Raw genomic sequence first — 15,371 nt, 5'->3', positions numbered from 1 at the left:
ACAAAAGGAATACATAGATCTGCTCAGACTTCTTGGAGTCGTATAGTATTTGGTAGTAAGCATGAATTCAATCCATCCTTATTTTACCCCACACATGTAGCCAGCTCTGTCAGCCCTGTTGACTTGATGTCCTTATTTCCCCACTGCTTGGGGTATATTTAAGTTCTTACATAGACCTGACTCTACCTTGGAATTGCCCACTCTATCTGTTCTTCTGTGGATTTCTGCTTTAACAGAACAGCTTTCTGCTGAATTTAATCTGTCTAACATAAGCCCTTCTCTCCCTTTTTTTTTTAAATCCAATCTGAAATGACCATTCTTACATGTGAACATTTTTTTCCTTTTTTTATGTAGCACACATTGGCCTTGAACTGCAATAATCCTCCTATCTCTGCCTCTTGAGTACTGGAATTACAGGGTACATTCCACCACACCTGACTTCACATGAATTTTAATATACTTTCTTAAAATATTTATATCCTAATGAGATTTTTTATTATTATTTATTTATTCCATGTGTTACGGGTGGTGCACACCACAGCACAAATGTGGAGGCCAGAGGTAACTTACAGGAGTCAATTCAGCTCTCTCCTTGTACCACGTGGGACCCAGAGATTACAACTCAGGTCATCAGGCTTGGTCATAGGTACCTTTGCCCACTGAGCCATTTTGATGGCCCAAGAACTGATTTTATATATCAATTTTGGAAAATCTGTTTTGTTTATTTACAGTTCTGGGGTAGATCCAGGGCTTCACAAGGCACTCTACCTACTGAGCCACACCCCTAGGCCTCTTTTATTTCTTTTTTTTTTTTTTTTTTTTTTTTTCATTTTCAGACAGGGTCCCACTAAGCTGACCAATCTAGCCATGAACTCACTCTATAGGCCAGGTGGACCTTGAAATTCTGCCTCAGCCTTATGGAATGGTAGGCCTGCATCCCCAGGCCTAGCAGTGCTAGGTTTTCTTGTTGAGAACAGAGCAAGCCTCTCCGGGTTTGGTACATCTCATGCATCTGGGGGGCACTATTTCACTGTCATTCTATTCCACGTGGTTTATAATTCTATTTTTGGCTGTTTCTTTGATTGAAGACTTTATCTGAGAGGTTGACTGGGTATTGTTTTATTTTGCTTTTCTTTTACTAGTGGTGGAGGGATTGGAGGGTGGTGGAATAATATGTCCTGCGATATAACACAGTTGTGTTGTGTCCATTTTTTAAAAACTGAAATATCAATAGTTTTATGTATTTTTAATTTTTTCTGACCAGTTAACTAAGATTTACCACTGTTTCGCCTTCATTATGTCTGATAACTTCTTTTTCCAGTGCAAGGGATAGAAGCCAGGGTCTGTGCACACAGTGCTCCACAGCTGAGCCCAGGACTGTAATATTGCAACCCTGTGAACTTGGCCAGTTTGTTCTGCTTACCCTTATGGCTCTCAGTGCCATGCCACACGATGTTAAGCTTGCCCGTCCTGTTTACATGTTATTTCTGTTTGATAACTGCTCCAACTTTTACTTCTAACTGTTCTAGATGATTTGACATTAAGCTGTCTCTTGAAAGGAGCATGCAGGCAGCCTGGCTTTGTCGTCCCAGCAGAGATGCTTTGTGTTCAACCTGCTTAGTGTTTTGTTTGTTTGTTTTGTTTTGTTTTGTTTTGTTTTTTAAGATGTATTTATTTATTATGTATACATTGTTCTGTCTGCATATATTCCTGCTCACCAGAAGAGGGCACCAGATCTCATTATAGATGTTTGTGAGCCACCATATGGTTGCTGGGAATTGAACTCAGGTCCTCTGGAAGAGCTGCCAGTGCTCTTAACCTCTGAGCCATCTCTCCAGCCCCTGCTTAGTGTTTTCATCATCTGTGCCACCTCTGATCTTACCTTCCTTGTTTCTTGTCTTATACTCCTGGTCCTCAAATCTGATAGGTTTCCTCTTGCTCCTCATCTTAGCTACAATCCTTTTCTTCTCATAAATATTTGACTGGAGATTTACTTCTGTCTACAAAATCTTAAATGTTTTCTAGTTAAACACATCACTCAAACATTCCCCAATAACTTTGTTTCAATTCCTTCCAAGCCAGGTTCCTACTTTTGATTGAGAAATCTCTTAAAATTTCGAAACAGTTTTTTTCTTTGCAGGAACAGGACCTATCTTTATGAATGATGTATTACCTAAGTTCATATATTTACAAACTGTGTGTGTGTGTGCGCGCGCGCGCGTACATGCATGTATGAAATCACTTTGCCTTCTTATTTTAATAGCACCTGATGCACTTGTGTCATCTTCAGATCACAGACACTTCTCTTCACAAGTCCCACCAATGTGTTTTAGCATTCACCTTTGTGGGAACATCTGTGGGACATCTAACTTCCCTCTCTTCTTAGGGAATCTACTTTTTTGTTCCTGGGACTCTGAACTCTTCAGTCTCCTTACACAGCTGGGACATTCAAAGGACTATCAGCACACACCTAACTATTGCTAGATTTTTCTAGTTATACCCAAATATTGATCACATCACTGTAGACTCAAGCCTTCTTCTTATCAGAAAATAATTCTGTTATTATACGTTGTATTACTTCTTCTGTTTTATTTGTCATGGTTTCTCAGTAGTAGCAACTATCTTCACACACACACACACATACACACACACACACACACACAGGACGAATCCTAAAGTGACTTCTCTGTCATGCTGAGGACTTTGGAATCAGCAAAGGACACGGAAAGACATGAACCTCTTTCTTCCGGACAGATACTCCATCCGCAAGACCAGTGACAGAGGGCAGTTCTTCCGAATAACCAAACATGGGGACATCTACAATGAGAAAGAACTGGACAGAGAAACCCACCCCTGGTACAACCTGACTGTGGAGGCCAATGAACTGGATTCTAGAGGTGAGGGCCTTCATCTTCCAGGCCATCTGGGTTCTTCTTTCCTCTCATCCTTTCAAAACTCACATGATTCATCATTTTGAACCTCCAAAGGTATTGCCAGTCCCTGGGGAAGCAGTCCATGGCTGGGGTATGTTGAACTTCCATTTCTGAAAGTGCTCCTTGGACCAGCATCTTATAGAGCACCCACAACCTTGTTGGGGTACAGAATAATAGGATACCACCCTAGACTAACTGACAACCTCATGCACATCGTAGTTCAAGAAGCACTGTGTGTTCAAGAAACAGGCTGTTCTGGTGCCTCTGTGATGAGACTCACCAAAGTCACATGCTACACACAGTTTCTGAGGGTTTGATCCAGGAAACAATGATAGGATAAAGGCTGTGCCTGGACCAAATGCTGCATGACTCTTAGTATTAAATGCACTTAGCAAACACTAAGCTATATCTACACCAATTAAAGAGGTAACTGGTGTAGATATAAATAAGAAGCAGCTCTCAACTAGAGATTGTCATGTTCTGCAACAATTTGTGTAAATTCTGACCAATGCTAGGAGAATTATGACAATCACCCAGCAAAGAAGCATTCACTTTCCTATGGCATCCAGGTCCCAAAGGGGTTCCTGAGAGGGGATAACATTTTTTAAATGAGTACATGATTATTTGTTCAATTGTATTTTAATCAGTTGTATTTGTTTGCTCGATTTACTTACTAATTTAATTACACCTTCTTAAGATGCACTGAAGGCGTTTAGCTCTTGAATTCTTATAAGCAAACTTATTCATATATGAAGGTCCACCCGCGTGTCCTCCTCCACACTCTTTGCATCCATGACATGATCCTTTGCCCTGCAAAAAAGTGGCCTCCACCACACAGTGCCCCAGGACTCTCCCTCCAAACATCCTCCAGCTCCGGAGGCCAGTGTCAGCTGGGCCCACTGTAGTGACAAGCTGTCTCTCCTGCAGGTAACCCCGTAGGTAAAGAATCCATTGTGCAGGTTCACATTGAAGTCTTGGATGAGAACGACAACCCCCCGGAATTTGCCCAGCCCTATGAACCTAAAGTGTGTGAGAATGCAGCCCAGGGCCAGGTGAGTTGGCCCCAGGTTGGTGAGGCAGGGGGAGGGCAATGTGTTTTCAGGCAGAGGGCTGAGGAGCAAACCTTCCTGTCACCTTGAGTTGCCTCAGTTTAAAGTAACTGTATAACAGCCTGAATAAAATACTAATCACATTTTACAGAAGGAGAATTTAAACTCCTGGAAGTGTCTGAAGACCAGGTCAGGGATAAGTGTGAGCAGGATAGCAGTAGACAAAGTGGCTTTGGGAAGACCATTCAAGATAGTGCTGCAGGTGACAGACAGCCATGGTCGTGTCTGAACCCACCTTTGCACCCCAGGATACTACCCCAAAACCACACTGACCATTTCCCATCTCTCACATTCCAGCTGGTAATACAGATCTCCGCAACAGACAAGGATGTAACGCCACCAAACACAAAGTTTAAGTTTGCCCTGAAGACCGAGGACAGCAACTTCACCCTCATCAACAACCACGGTGAGCAACAGAGCGGTCAGCTGGCTCTTAGAAGGTCAGAGGTGTCAGTTAAGAGTCTCAAAGCACTAAGATCAAAGACTAGACCAACACGGAGTGACAGGTCTCCACGGGGTCTTTCAAGTCATGGGTTATTTTGTACAACTCTCACCGTATACATTATACAGTTGGTTGTGCTGTGGTCAAAGCCACCTGGCCAGGCTTCATGGTCCATGGGACATAGTCTGTAGGGTTAACATTACCCTGAAGAGGCTTCACTGAAAAGGAACACAAAATAGATACAGGGAAGCAGGCAGCCAGCTCAGTCCAAATTATCCAAAGGCCCCTTCTAATACTGGAATTTCAGTCTCAACAAAACTGCAAACTTTCATATCATTCCAAAGGACCCAAACTGGAAATAGGAAGTCATGAATCCCAACAATGCAATGAGTTTTATTGCAGTTCAGCCAGCATGAGTATTTATCATAAAGTGGTCCCTGAACAGGATCTGGTCCACCAATCACAGCATAGCATAGCACATCTGTTCAGCCAATCAAAGCCCAGGGAGTCTTGTGAGGTCAGGAGTGTCCAGGCAGAACTCTGGTGAAGATGCATGTATTAGAGTGATGATCCTGGTCTGGTTTACTTCCATCTAAAAATGGCCAGGCTTCCACAGCCTCTGTTTCCATGGCCTTTGCAACATCCTAAGAAAAATAGACACCCTTGGGTGTGAATATAGCAACTGATCACACAAACATGGGAGGAAATCTCCCTGTTCTGGGTTGATGACACCACGAGGGCCCCTTACAGAAACATCCCATTGTCATCTTTGGAGAAGATTAGGGAAGAGGGTCTTCAGAGTGAGGGGCAGGTACAAGCCATCAGCCACAGACCCATCAAACAAGATGAATACCATGGCCTACAAATGAGGAAGGTAGCTATGTGGTGCTGACAGTTAATGATATAATTCAACACTTAGAAAATAACATTGTAAAAATACCCATCACCCCATTTCCAATGTGTACCTCAAATGAACTAAGTAGAATTGGGATCCTACAACAGACTGGGGAATTTAGGAGCTACCCCAAACACACATCCTGCAAGAAACAGAAGGCAAGCCTGTTGGTCTCAGAGTCATTTGCATACAATGTCCTGCCTACCGGAGTCTCTCATTTCAGTCCCATCATGTGTCAGTGGCCTGTCCTTTGTTCTCAGTTACAATAGCCTTTAAACTGAAATGTAATGTAAATTATGAATAATGAGATGAAACTGGCTTTCATTTTAAATTCTTGGCTTTTGGCTGGTCTTGTATGTGCCCATCCTGTATGGAAGTAAGTCCTCTAACCGTTGGTGTTACAACCTCCCAGAAACCTACAAAAGGCAGACCATCAGTGCCCACAGTCACTGAACAGCAGCAGCAGCGTGTGCGTGTGCGTGTGCGTGCGTGCGTGCGTGCGTGTGTGTGTGTGTGTGTGTGTGTGTGTGTGTGTAAGGGAAAGGAGGGGTCTGAAAATCAGGATGTTCAAGAAGCTCCCCAGAGGATGCTCCTGTGCAGCAAACCAATGATCAGCACTGGGGGTTGGGGCTATTGTCACAGAAACTGGCTCTTGGTTGCAGAATACCCAGGGACACCCTCTCCCAGTGACAAATATAATCAGTCAGTGCCCCTGGGAACCCAGGCTAGTGTTTACAGAATAAACCTCCTTTGCAATGATTCAGAGGCAGCATAAAGATGTCAGCCTAGCACCCAAAGTAAAAGCATTCTTTTCCCAATTGTGTGTGGAAGCTTGAAACTATAGAGTAATGAGCTGAGCACAAGAGAAAAGGACCTGATATCGGGGTGAGATTGGATAAGGGGGTAGGTATACCCATTGACCACAAAAACAGAGAGTTGGGGTTATATTCTGACCGAGCCATTCTTCCAGGCTGGGTCAAAGCAGCTGCTCAAACTACATCCTCTGCAAAGGGACAGGCCTATGCTCAAGGGGCTGAAACATGAGGCAGGGAGCAAAGAGGGCAGTGAAAGTACCCAAGAGGAGGCAGCTTCCCCCCTAAAGGTGCAAGAGTGCCGATGCTCCTGGTAGAGCCTCACTTTGTGGTCCTGATGTTTCCAGACAATACCGCCAACATCACAGTCAAGTATGGGCAGTTTGATCGGGAGCATGCCAAGTTCCACTACCTACCGGTGCTCATCTCTGACAATGGGGTGCCCAGCCTGACTGGAACCAGCACGCTAACAGTGGCTGTGTGCAAATGCAATGAACAAGGCGAGTTCACCTTCTGTGAGGAGATGGCCGCCCAGGCAGGCGTCAGCATCCAAGCGCTGGTAGCCATCTTTCTCTGCATCCTCACCATCACAGGTCAGTGTCTCATGGGACAGGGAAGAGACGCTGAGAAGGCTTCACAGAAGAGGTGGGGTCCCAGCCCAGTCCTGCACCACCCTGGACCTCATGCTTCCTTGTACAGGACACAGAGATACAGATGTAGAGCCCCAACAACCCAGTGCTTAAGAGGGTAGGAGAAAGGAGAGATGAGAAGAAAGACTATTCTTCGAGCTAACTCCATTTCAAAGCCACCTGGGGCCAGGGGTGTAGCTCAGTGGTAGATCATGTGTCAAGCACCAAGTTCAAGCTCCACCATTTCAAAAAAGAAAGAAAGAAAAAGAAGGAGAAAGAAAGAAAGAAAACATACACAACATTCATACATTCACTACATATATTTTGAGTGCATATACTATTCCAGGTGTTGTTTGGGGCACTGATTTACATTAAAACTATTGTTTATTTTATTCATTTATTTTGAGACAAGGTCTCACTGTATAGCCCCGGCTGATCTGGAATTTGATTTATAGAGCAGGCTGGCCTGGAACTCACTTATATTTGCCCCCAGAGTGCTGGGATTAAAGGTGTGCACCACCACCACTCCTGGCTGTGTTTCTAAAATTCCTTTTTAATGGAAAGCTTTGAGGCTTCTAGCTTGGAATTTCACCAGGGGATTTCTTTGCTTTTACAGACGTCCTCCAGCTTTAGGTTTTTTGTCTTTTTGTTTTGGTTTGGTTTTCCTTTGTTTTTTTGAGCCTTGTCACTTTCAGGGCATTTAGGCTCCACCTAGGTTTCACATTACCAGGAAACAGACCTCAGACAGGATTTGTGAAGGGCAAGCTTCCAGGAAAGGTGTTTAACCTTGTTAGCCAGCCTCATTCCCCTGAGGCACCAGGAGGTTTCTCCTTAGCGTTAGCACCCAGGAGAGTGGGGCTTCTCCGGCCCATTCGGCTGAGGGGTGAAGGCTTCTTCCAGAAAGTACTTTCTCTCTGCTGCAGCAGCCCATGCAGGGCATTGACAAGCTAGGATCCTGTGAGGTTCGGACAGCATCTGCTCCAGGCCTCTGAGCTTCCCACTGGGTGCGTCCATTTCCTGGACATTAGAGACAGACTTCCCTTTCATAATAATAGTGATGATGATAAAAGAATTGATGCCACCCACAGAACCCCATCATCACCTTCCCCAAATACTAGTGTCACGGAGCAATCACTGTATCCACTTTGCAGACAGGAAAACTGAGGCATGGAGAAAGGCCTCATCAGGCCATCCTCACTTTATGTATGTAACAGATTATTAACTAACTCAAGGCTAGAAACACAGAGGAAGCGGCTTCAGCCTCGTTGAGGGAACTCTGCCACAGATCAAGGACCTTCCCACAGCCATTTCAGCCCAATTTTCAGCAGGGTCGGTATTATGCCACTGACTTATACTTTGAGCCAAACCAGATCTGTATTGGCCCGGTCATGGCAATGGCCCTGGGAGTCTGAGCTGGCCCCAGGAATTTGTAGGGAGGAGGGGGCAGGGGCACTCTCCCCCACCCCCCACTTCCACCCCCCTCACCCCCGCTCACCCTGTCTGATCCAAGCCTGTTCTGACTCCCTGGCTCACAGTGATCACCCTGCTCATCATCCTGAGGCGGCGGCTCCGGAAGCAGGCTCACGCACATAGCAAGAGCGCACTTGAGATTCACGAGCAATTGGTCACCTACGACGAGGAGGGAGGCGGCGAGATGGACACCACCAGTTACGACGTGTCGGTGCTCAACTCTGTACGCGGCGGCGGCACCACCAAGCCCCTGCGGTCCACCATGGACGCCCGGCCGGCCGTGTATTCCGCAGTGCAGAAGCCGCCGCGGCTGGGGCCCGGGTCGCTTGGCGGGCCCAGGGAGATGGCCACCATGATCGAGGTGAAGAAAGACGAGGCAGACAATGACGGCGGTGGCCCCCCCTACGACACGCTGCACATCTACGGCTACGAGGGCTCAGAGTCCATCGCAGAGTCGCTCAGCTCCTTGACCACCAATTCCTCCGACTCTGACGTCGACTATGACTTCCTCAATGACTGGGGACCCAGGTTCAAGATGCTGGCGGAGCTGTACGGCTCAGATCCCCGGGATGAACTGATGATCATCTAAGGTGGCCAAGCTCTGGGCCAGGAGACCCAAATTCATTGCAGCCTCAATGAGACACATCTGAAACCACCTTCCCTGATTTCCAAGGAGTGGCACAAACTTTCTAGCCCAGCACCCCTTGCCTCTGGGTACCCAAGACCTTTCCATCGCCAAGGTAGCAAATTCCAGGTCCTTTTAATATCCAGGGACAGAGACATAGTTTGTTGATGGCCACTCCAAATGAGGCTAGTGTTTTGTCTGGGCTCCCACACTGTCCGGTCCTCCCGTACACCCCACCATACACGCTCTCAATCTGTTCTAGACTTCTGTCCCTTCAAAACTGCCAAGCAAAGCTACCTATGCTGAACTTTGAGGAGTCTTCCCCAAGGGTCCCTGAGCCCCTGGTAGGGCTGTCTGTCTGAAGGCAGAAGACTGGATGGCATGAGCTATGGGATAGGACTCTGAAGCCCAGTCCCAAGGGAGGCCGTAACTGATCCATTATGCCTGCTGTCTCAGGAGTCCCAGCACTGTTGTGCCTCCCTCTCATCTACCCAGTGCCCAACTGCCCCCCCCCCCCCGCCCCTCCCCAGGCCTGTCCAGGGAGGAAGGAGACTGTCGGCAGCTCCTGACCTTGGGTCCTAAGGTGATCTGGCAGGCCTGCAACTCCATTAACTGCTTTACTGAGCAATGATCCGTTCTGTCGACTTCAGGGAAACGGCTTGTTTAATTTGAAGCAACTGTGAATTCACCCAGGAAGGACCATGGAGACCAAGGGTGACAGGTCATAGAGCAAGGATAGCCTCCAACCCACTCACCAGGAAGATCCTGGGAAAGCTAAGAAGCCCACCTGACACTCAACCCTGCCCTGGTTGCCTGTGGGAGGCACCCGCTTGCCCGGTCACTCACACCCCCTTTTCTCTTACTATCTGCTTATATCTAGGAGCATCCAAGATGCAGCCTCAGCAAGCCTGGCTGATGTCCCAAATCAAACCTAACTGCATCACAGAGCCACCATGCCATTTGTCTTTTCCTCTAGTCGCCACATCTCAGGGAATGACCCCCGGGCACACCCTGCAGAATGTAAGCCCCCCACCCCCACCCTTCCCAGGAGCAGTGGCATCTCTGCATCTCTCCCTTGGAGGGATCTGAGTAGCTTTCCACTGAAGTCACAGCTGGAGGTCCAGGCAAGGCAGAACTGCGCCTTCAGCTCACCCTCCATTGTGGACCCCTCCCCCAACAAGGCCTCTCTGCAGGGGATTGTAGATAGCACTGGAGTTTGTTTAACCAATAATTAGGTTTTCTTATTTTTTTTTTTACTAATAATACTTACAACTTTCTAGTTCTCACAAACGTAGAATAAGGGTTGTTTTTTTTTTTCATAATAAACAGGTTGCTATTTAGGTTAGCAATTTTAATTCATGTTTTTTTAGTTGAATAAACAATTCCTGTAAGTTTTTATCTCCTGTTGTAGCGATTGCTGTAAGGATAATGACTATATATTAGTCACCCTGGTGCATGAGATGTACTGTACCTTTTTATATCTAAATAAAGACATCTTGAAATTCTTCCACTTCTAGAACTGAGAGCTCATATGAAACACATACACATGCATGCATGCAAATGCACACATGGTCACATACACACACATGCATACACATGTACACCTGCTGCCAGCCTCATCAGAGGAACTCAGAGGACAAGGGCACTTGTGAGTCACAAAGTGAATTATGGGCCTAGATAAGTGGCTCATTGGTTAAATGTGTGTATTACTCCTGCAGAAGACCCGAGTTCTGTTCCCAGCATCCGTGTTGGGCGGCTCACAACTACCTGTAACTCTAGCTTCAGGGCATCTGATGCCCTTTTCTGGCACTCAAGTGTGCACGTGTCTGTACACACATAATTAAAAATAAGTCTATTCTTTAAAAAAGAAAACTAATTGTGACAGAAAATGAGGAAGATCCAGTTCAGCTTTCTATCACTCAGGGCTCCCCCACACCCATGCTCTGTGCATGCCCTACTCCCACACCTCCAGTCCATGCAGTGGTCAGGGCTGCTGCTTGGATGAGAGTGGGGGGGGGGGGGGGGACGACGACACGACTTGAACACCATTTACATTCATCAAAGAAGCAGGCTCTTTTCTGGGCACATAGGGCACCTCACTTCCAAAGCATATGCCTGACCTTGTCAAAACCCTCTGCAGAAAAGCTTCCTCCTCGACTTTTGAGGGTCTGGTCAGCTCCCTGCTAGCTTTGGCCAAGATACCTTTCATGTTAAACAGCCACAGCCCGTGGAGACTGTCTCTGACGAGCTCAAAGCTTTGAGTTCTTGAGTTGCTCCAAATCAAGTCAAATGAACAAGGCCTTGCCAGAGAGGTTGTCCGGGGAACCCCCAGATAGCTCCGCGAGTCACCAGGGAACAGGTTTGGAGATGCACAGCCCCCACCCCCACCCCCGTCGGGGGGGGGGTGCTCTTTCCATGGCCGCCAGTGTTCTCCAGTGGTGTTGTTCTCAGAAGCAGTGGTCCAAGCATCAAGGGGTGGGAGACAGACCTTGGCCGAGTTACACCACCACAGAGCTCACTGTCCTTAGCAGAATTTAGCCTTTATATTTTTCTTGACTAGATGCTCCCTGGTAGTTGTGTCATTTACTTCCAGACTTGCCAGTAACCTCATCGCTTCCATAGGAGAGGTGGTCTGCATTTTGCTGTTCCTGTGGATGTCACCTCCTCTGGCTCAGGGTTCCTACCTGTCTGGATAGCGCCTTTGTTCTAAATCAGCCTTCCAGGAGACCTCTCCCTAACTTCTTTTCCAAGAAGTACTCTCCCTCTAATCCCCCCTCCCCATTCCCCAATCTCCTCTAGATGAAGTCCTGACCCTCCATCAGGGTCTGACTTTCCTGGCCATTCTGGCCACCTCCTCTGCTTAGCTCCTATTCACTCTGAGTCACAAATAACTCCCAAGAAGGCCGAGGGCCACTTTGAGGCCCGAGACTTTCAGTGGATGTCAAGGTAGGGTACAAACCCAATGTTCTCTGGAATTGTCTGACTGCTTGCTCCAGTGGCCCTGGGCTCCCAGGCTGAGACAAGAGAAGCAATATCTCAGCCCAGCTACTCTCCAGGACAAAATCATGATGGCCCCGTGACTTTTATTTCACAGAAGACCAAGGTGAGACCCAAAGTGTGGTACGATGATACCAGAGCCATACAATAAGAGACCTAAGCCGGGCGGTGGTGGCACACGCCTTTAATCCCAGCACTAGGGAGGCAGAGGCAGGCGGATCTCTGTGAGTTCGAGGCCAGCCTGGGCTACCAAGTGAGTTCCAGGAAAGGCACAAAGCTACACAAGAGAAACTCTGTCTCGGAAAACCAAAAAAAAATAAAATAAAATAAGAGACCTAGTTAGGGCTAGAACTTGCCTCCTGGCTTCTTTCCTAACAGGAAGCACTAGGGCTCTGGCCATCGGGAAGTCAGGAAATTCCCACTAGGGGGCGCGCTGCATTTACAAATGCTGGGTCCTAACCAGTAGCCCAGTTTCAGCCACCCTAACTCAGATGGCAGGCCCTGGGAGTTCCTTGCTTTGACCAAGAGCTGTATTTAAAAGAGTGAACTCCAGGTCTAGCAGAACAACCTCAATGGCTCTCATCTGGAAAGGCAGGGACGCACTCCCACTCCCGGCCTAGAGCCAGGGTACCTGCAGCTTCCAGCAACCCAATGTCCTTGAGTTTATGAGCATCACAGTGTACCCCATCCCCCTTCTCTACCCTGTCACCTCTCTCCCACCCTTGGGGAATGTGTGTGTCAGTGTGCTCCCCACCCAACACACACACACACACACACACACACACACACACACACACACACACACACACACACACACTCCAAGTTAATCTGGAGGGTTCCTTTGGGGCCAGAAACAATAAGTTCTGCTTACATGTCCTCGTTCTATGGCCTTGCAGGTCAAAATTCCTTACAAAGCCTGCTGTCCTTGAGGTGACACATGGAGCCACTGACTCCCACAATCAAAGTTCCAAGGCATCCAGCAAATCTCCCTTCCGAGGATCAGCCCATGAGACATGTACTGGGTATTAGGATCGTGTCCTTACTCCTCGGGGTTTTGCGTCTTACGTCACAGGGGGTGCTGGCAACTACGATTCACGGTGTGGTCATGCAATCTGCGCCTTAAAAAGCCAGACACCAACCCCGACCCTCTCTCTCTGCTCCCTGCTCCCTGCTCTGCTCCCACCATCTCTCCCTCCCCCAGCCCTGGCTCTCCCCCCTCCTATCCCCTCCTTCCTTCTAATAAAGCTCTCTGTAACTCTGGCTCGTGACTTTTCTGCTGGTAACCAGCACCGATTACCTATCACCAGGTATATCGACCTTGATCTTAAGGGCAGCGCCATTTACAAATCAAAACTGGAAACAGAGTCAATAGTCAACACTAAGAGGTTGGTTAGGTAGACCGTGGAAGGGCGGTGTGAGCAGAGGTTGGTGAGATGGCTGTTGCCCCTTCAGAGGACCTGGCTTTGGTTCCCAGCAGCCACCTGGCAGCTCACCACTGTCTGTAATTCCAGTTCCAGGAGATTTGATACCTTCTTCTCATCTCCATGGGCATCAGGCACACACAATGTTGCACATACTTACACATGGAACAAAAGTTCATACATATAAGAGAAAATAAATAAATCTTTAACAATAACAACAACCCAGCAGCCATTACAACCCATGAGATGGGCTTAAACTGAATTCAAAATTAAGTACATTACACTCAGGCCCCAGGGTTTTCCTCATAAATACCCAGGTTATGACATTCTGAGTAATTTCCAAGTTTTCTATTATCCACACACATTCTTAGAACCAGAGAAACATTTCCATGTTAATCCATAAAGTGACCAGACAGGAAGTATACAAAGTGGTGAATTGATCAGTTTTTCTCCATCAGTTTTAAACATTGAAAGACTTTGTTTTAAAACAAGTTTTCTAACTTTGCTACTGATGCAACAGAATTTTTAAAGTAAACTAAGTTGTGTGGGCTTTTGTTGCTGGAGAGCTTCTCTCCAGGTTCTACCAAGCCCCACAGTCCCACAATCCACATATAAAATAATCACTCAGACGCTTATATTACTTATAAACTGTATGGCCGTGGCAGGCTTCTTGCTAACTGTTCTTATATCTTAAATTAACCCATTTCTATAAATTTATACCTTACCACGTGGCTGGTGGCTTACTGGCATCTTTCCATGTTGCTTGTCCTGGCGGTGGCTGTAGTGTCTCCCCCTCCTTCTTCCTATTTCCCCAATTCTCTTCTCTCCTTGTCCCGCCTATACTTCCTGTCTGGTCACTGGCCATCAGTGTTTTATTTATATAGAGCAATATCCACAGCAGGCTTTGTTTTTGGTTTGGGAGGATTGGATGAGTTATTTTGTTGTTGTTTGTTTGCTTGTTGTTTTTGTTTTGAGACAAGATCTCGACAAGTAGCCCAAGTACAAATTTAGACTCTCCAGCCCCACCTCCCTCTAAGTGCTGGTGTCACAGGTGAGCCACTGTTCCCCCTGCTCCTGAACTGCTTTTGAAGTCAATACTTCTGACCCCAGAAAAACTGTTTCTGGAGGGTCAACTTCTTGTTTACTTCTAATCATTTCTCTGAACTTTGTCTACGGGGCCTCAATCTCTTCCCGTCTGGAGTTCTTTACCCCTGAATTTCCAGCAGTTTTCAGGGTCTGTGGGAGGAGAGAGCTGGTTTTCCAAGCAGGTAATACTGCTCACCCCAAACAATCCCGTTATGCATAAAATGCCTAATGTTGCTCTTTGGGATGTAAAAGAAATGATTGGGGTGAGTCTCCATCAGTCTATTAAGAGATTACCTGTGGTGTCTGGGAAATCTGTGCGTGCACAAGCTTTCAGGAACTTTATGACACATTGCAATGCTCTTGTATAGTCTGGACTCAGGTGCAGCCAGCTTACAATGAGCCTGAGTCATGGTTGCTGGGGGGATGGTTAACACTTTGCACTGGAAACTGTGCAGAGCAACAGGTTTGTTTCCATATGAGGCGCTGCACAGGATGTGAGTCTTCACACACGCACACATACACACACACACACACACACACACACACACACACACACTAAAATAAAATAAAATAAGATAAAATAAAATAAAATAAAATAAAATAAAATAAACAAAACTGCAGAACTTAAGAGAACGAGGAGCCTCTGATCAGTGTAACCTATAGGTACACAGCAGCTCCGGGCAGTCATTAGTAATGGGCCGCCTAGGGTGACACATACCATAGTTCAAGTCATTGGTAGCCCCAGCAGGGCCCAGCTTTGTGAGGTGACAAACCTTTCCTGGTTTGACAGGCCTTCCCTCATTTTAGTTCCCAGAGCCTGTGTCTGGAAAATGCCTTGGCCCCAGGCCAGGTGAGCTGGTCAATCTGGGCATGTCCAAAGTCAGCAGCCCCAAGTGTGAGTCAGTGAACTCCTCACCCACTAGCGGAGGTGCTTCCAATCTCTCTAAGTCAC

General features: G+C 46.9%; 1 protein-coding gene across 2 annotated transcripts in view; it reads left to right on the top strand.

Moving 5' to 3' along the window:
* Window positions 1-10,421, top strand: part of Cdh5 (cadherin 5) — a 41,283-nt gene extending 30,862 nt beyond the window's left edge. For both annotated transcript variants that reach the window (XM_006978484.4, XM_042277238.2), the window contains exons 8-12: window positions 2,755-2,897; window positions 3,861-3,985; window positions 4,340-4,448; window positions 6,539-6,784; window positions 8,356-10,421. In XM_006978484.4, the coding sequence (XP_006978546.2) occupies window positions 2,755-2,897; window positions 3,861-3,985; window positions 4,340-4,448; window positions 6,539-6,784; window positions 8,356-8,879 (1,147 nt within the window). In that variant the 3' untranslated portion in view covers window positions 8,880-10,421. The remainder of the gene's footprint in view (window positions 1-2,754; window positions 2,898-3,860; window positions 3,986-4,339; window positions 4,449-6,538; window positions 6,785-8,355) is intronic.
* The last annotated feature ends 4,950 nt before the right edge of the window (window positions 10,422-15,371 follow it).

This window comes from Peromyscus maniculatus, chromosome 5, assembly GCF_049852395.1.
Source record: "Peromyscus maniculatus bairdii isolate BWxNUB_F1_BW_parent chromosome 5, HU_Pman_BW_mat_3.1, whole genome shotgun sequence".
In the NCBI taxonomy this organism is placed as follows: Eukaryota; Metazoa; Chordata; class Mammalia; order Rodentia; family Cricetidae; genus Peromyscus; species Peromyscus maniculatus.
The sequence above is the reverse complement of the archived record's forward strand: the minus strand, read 5'-3'. Positions and strand labels throughout refer to the sequence as shown.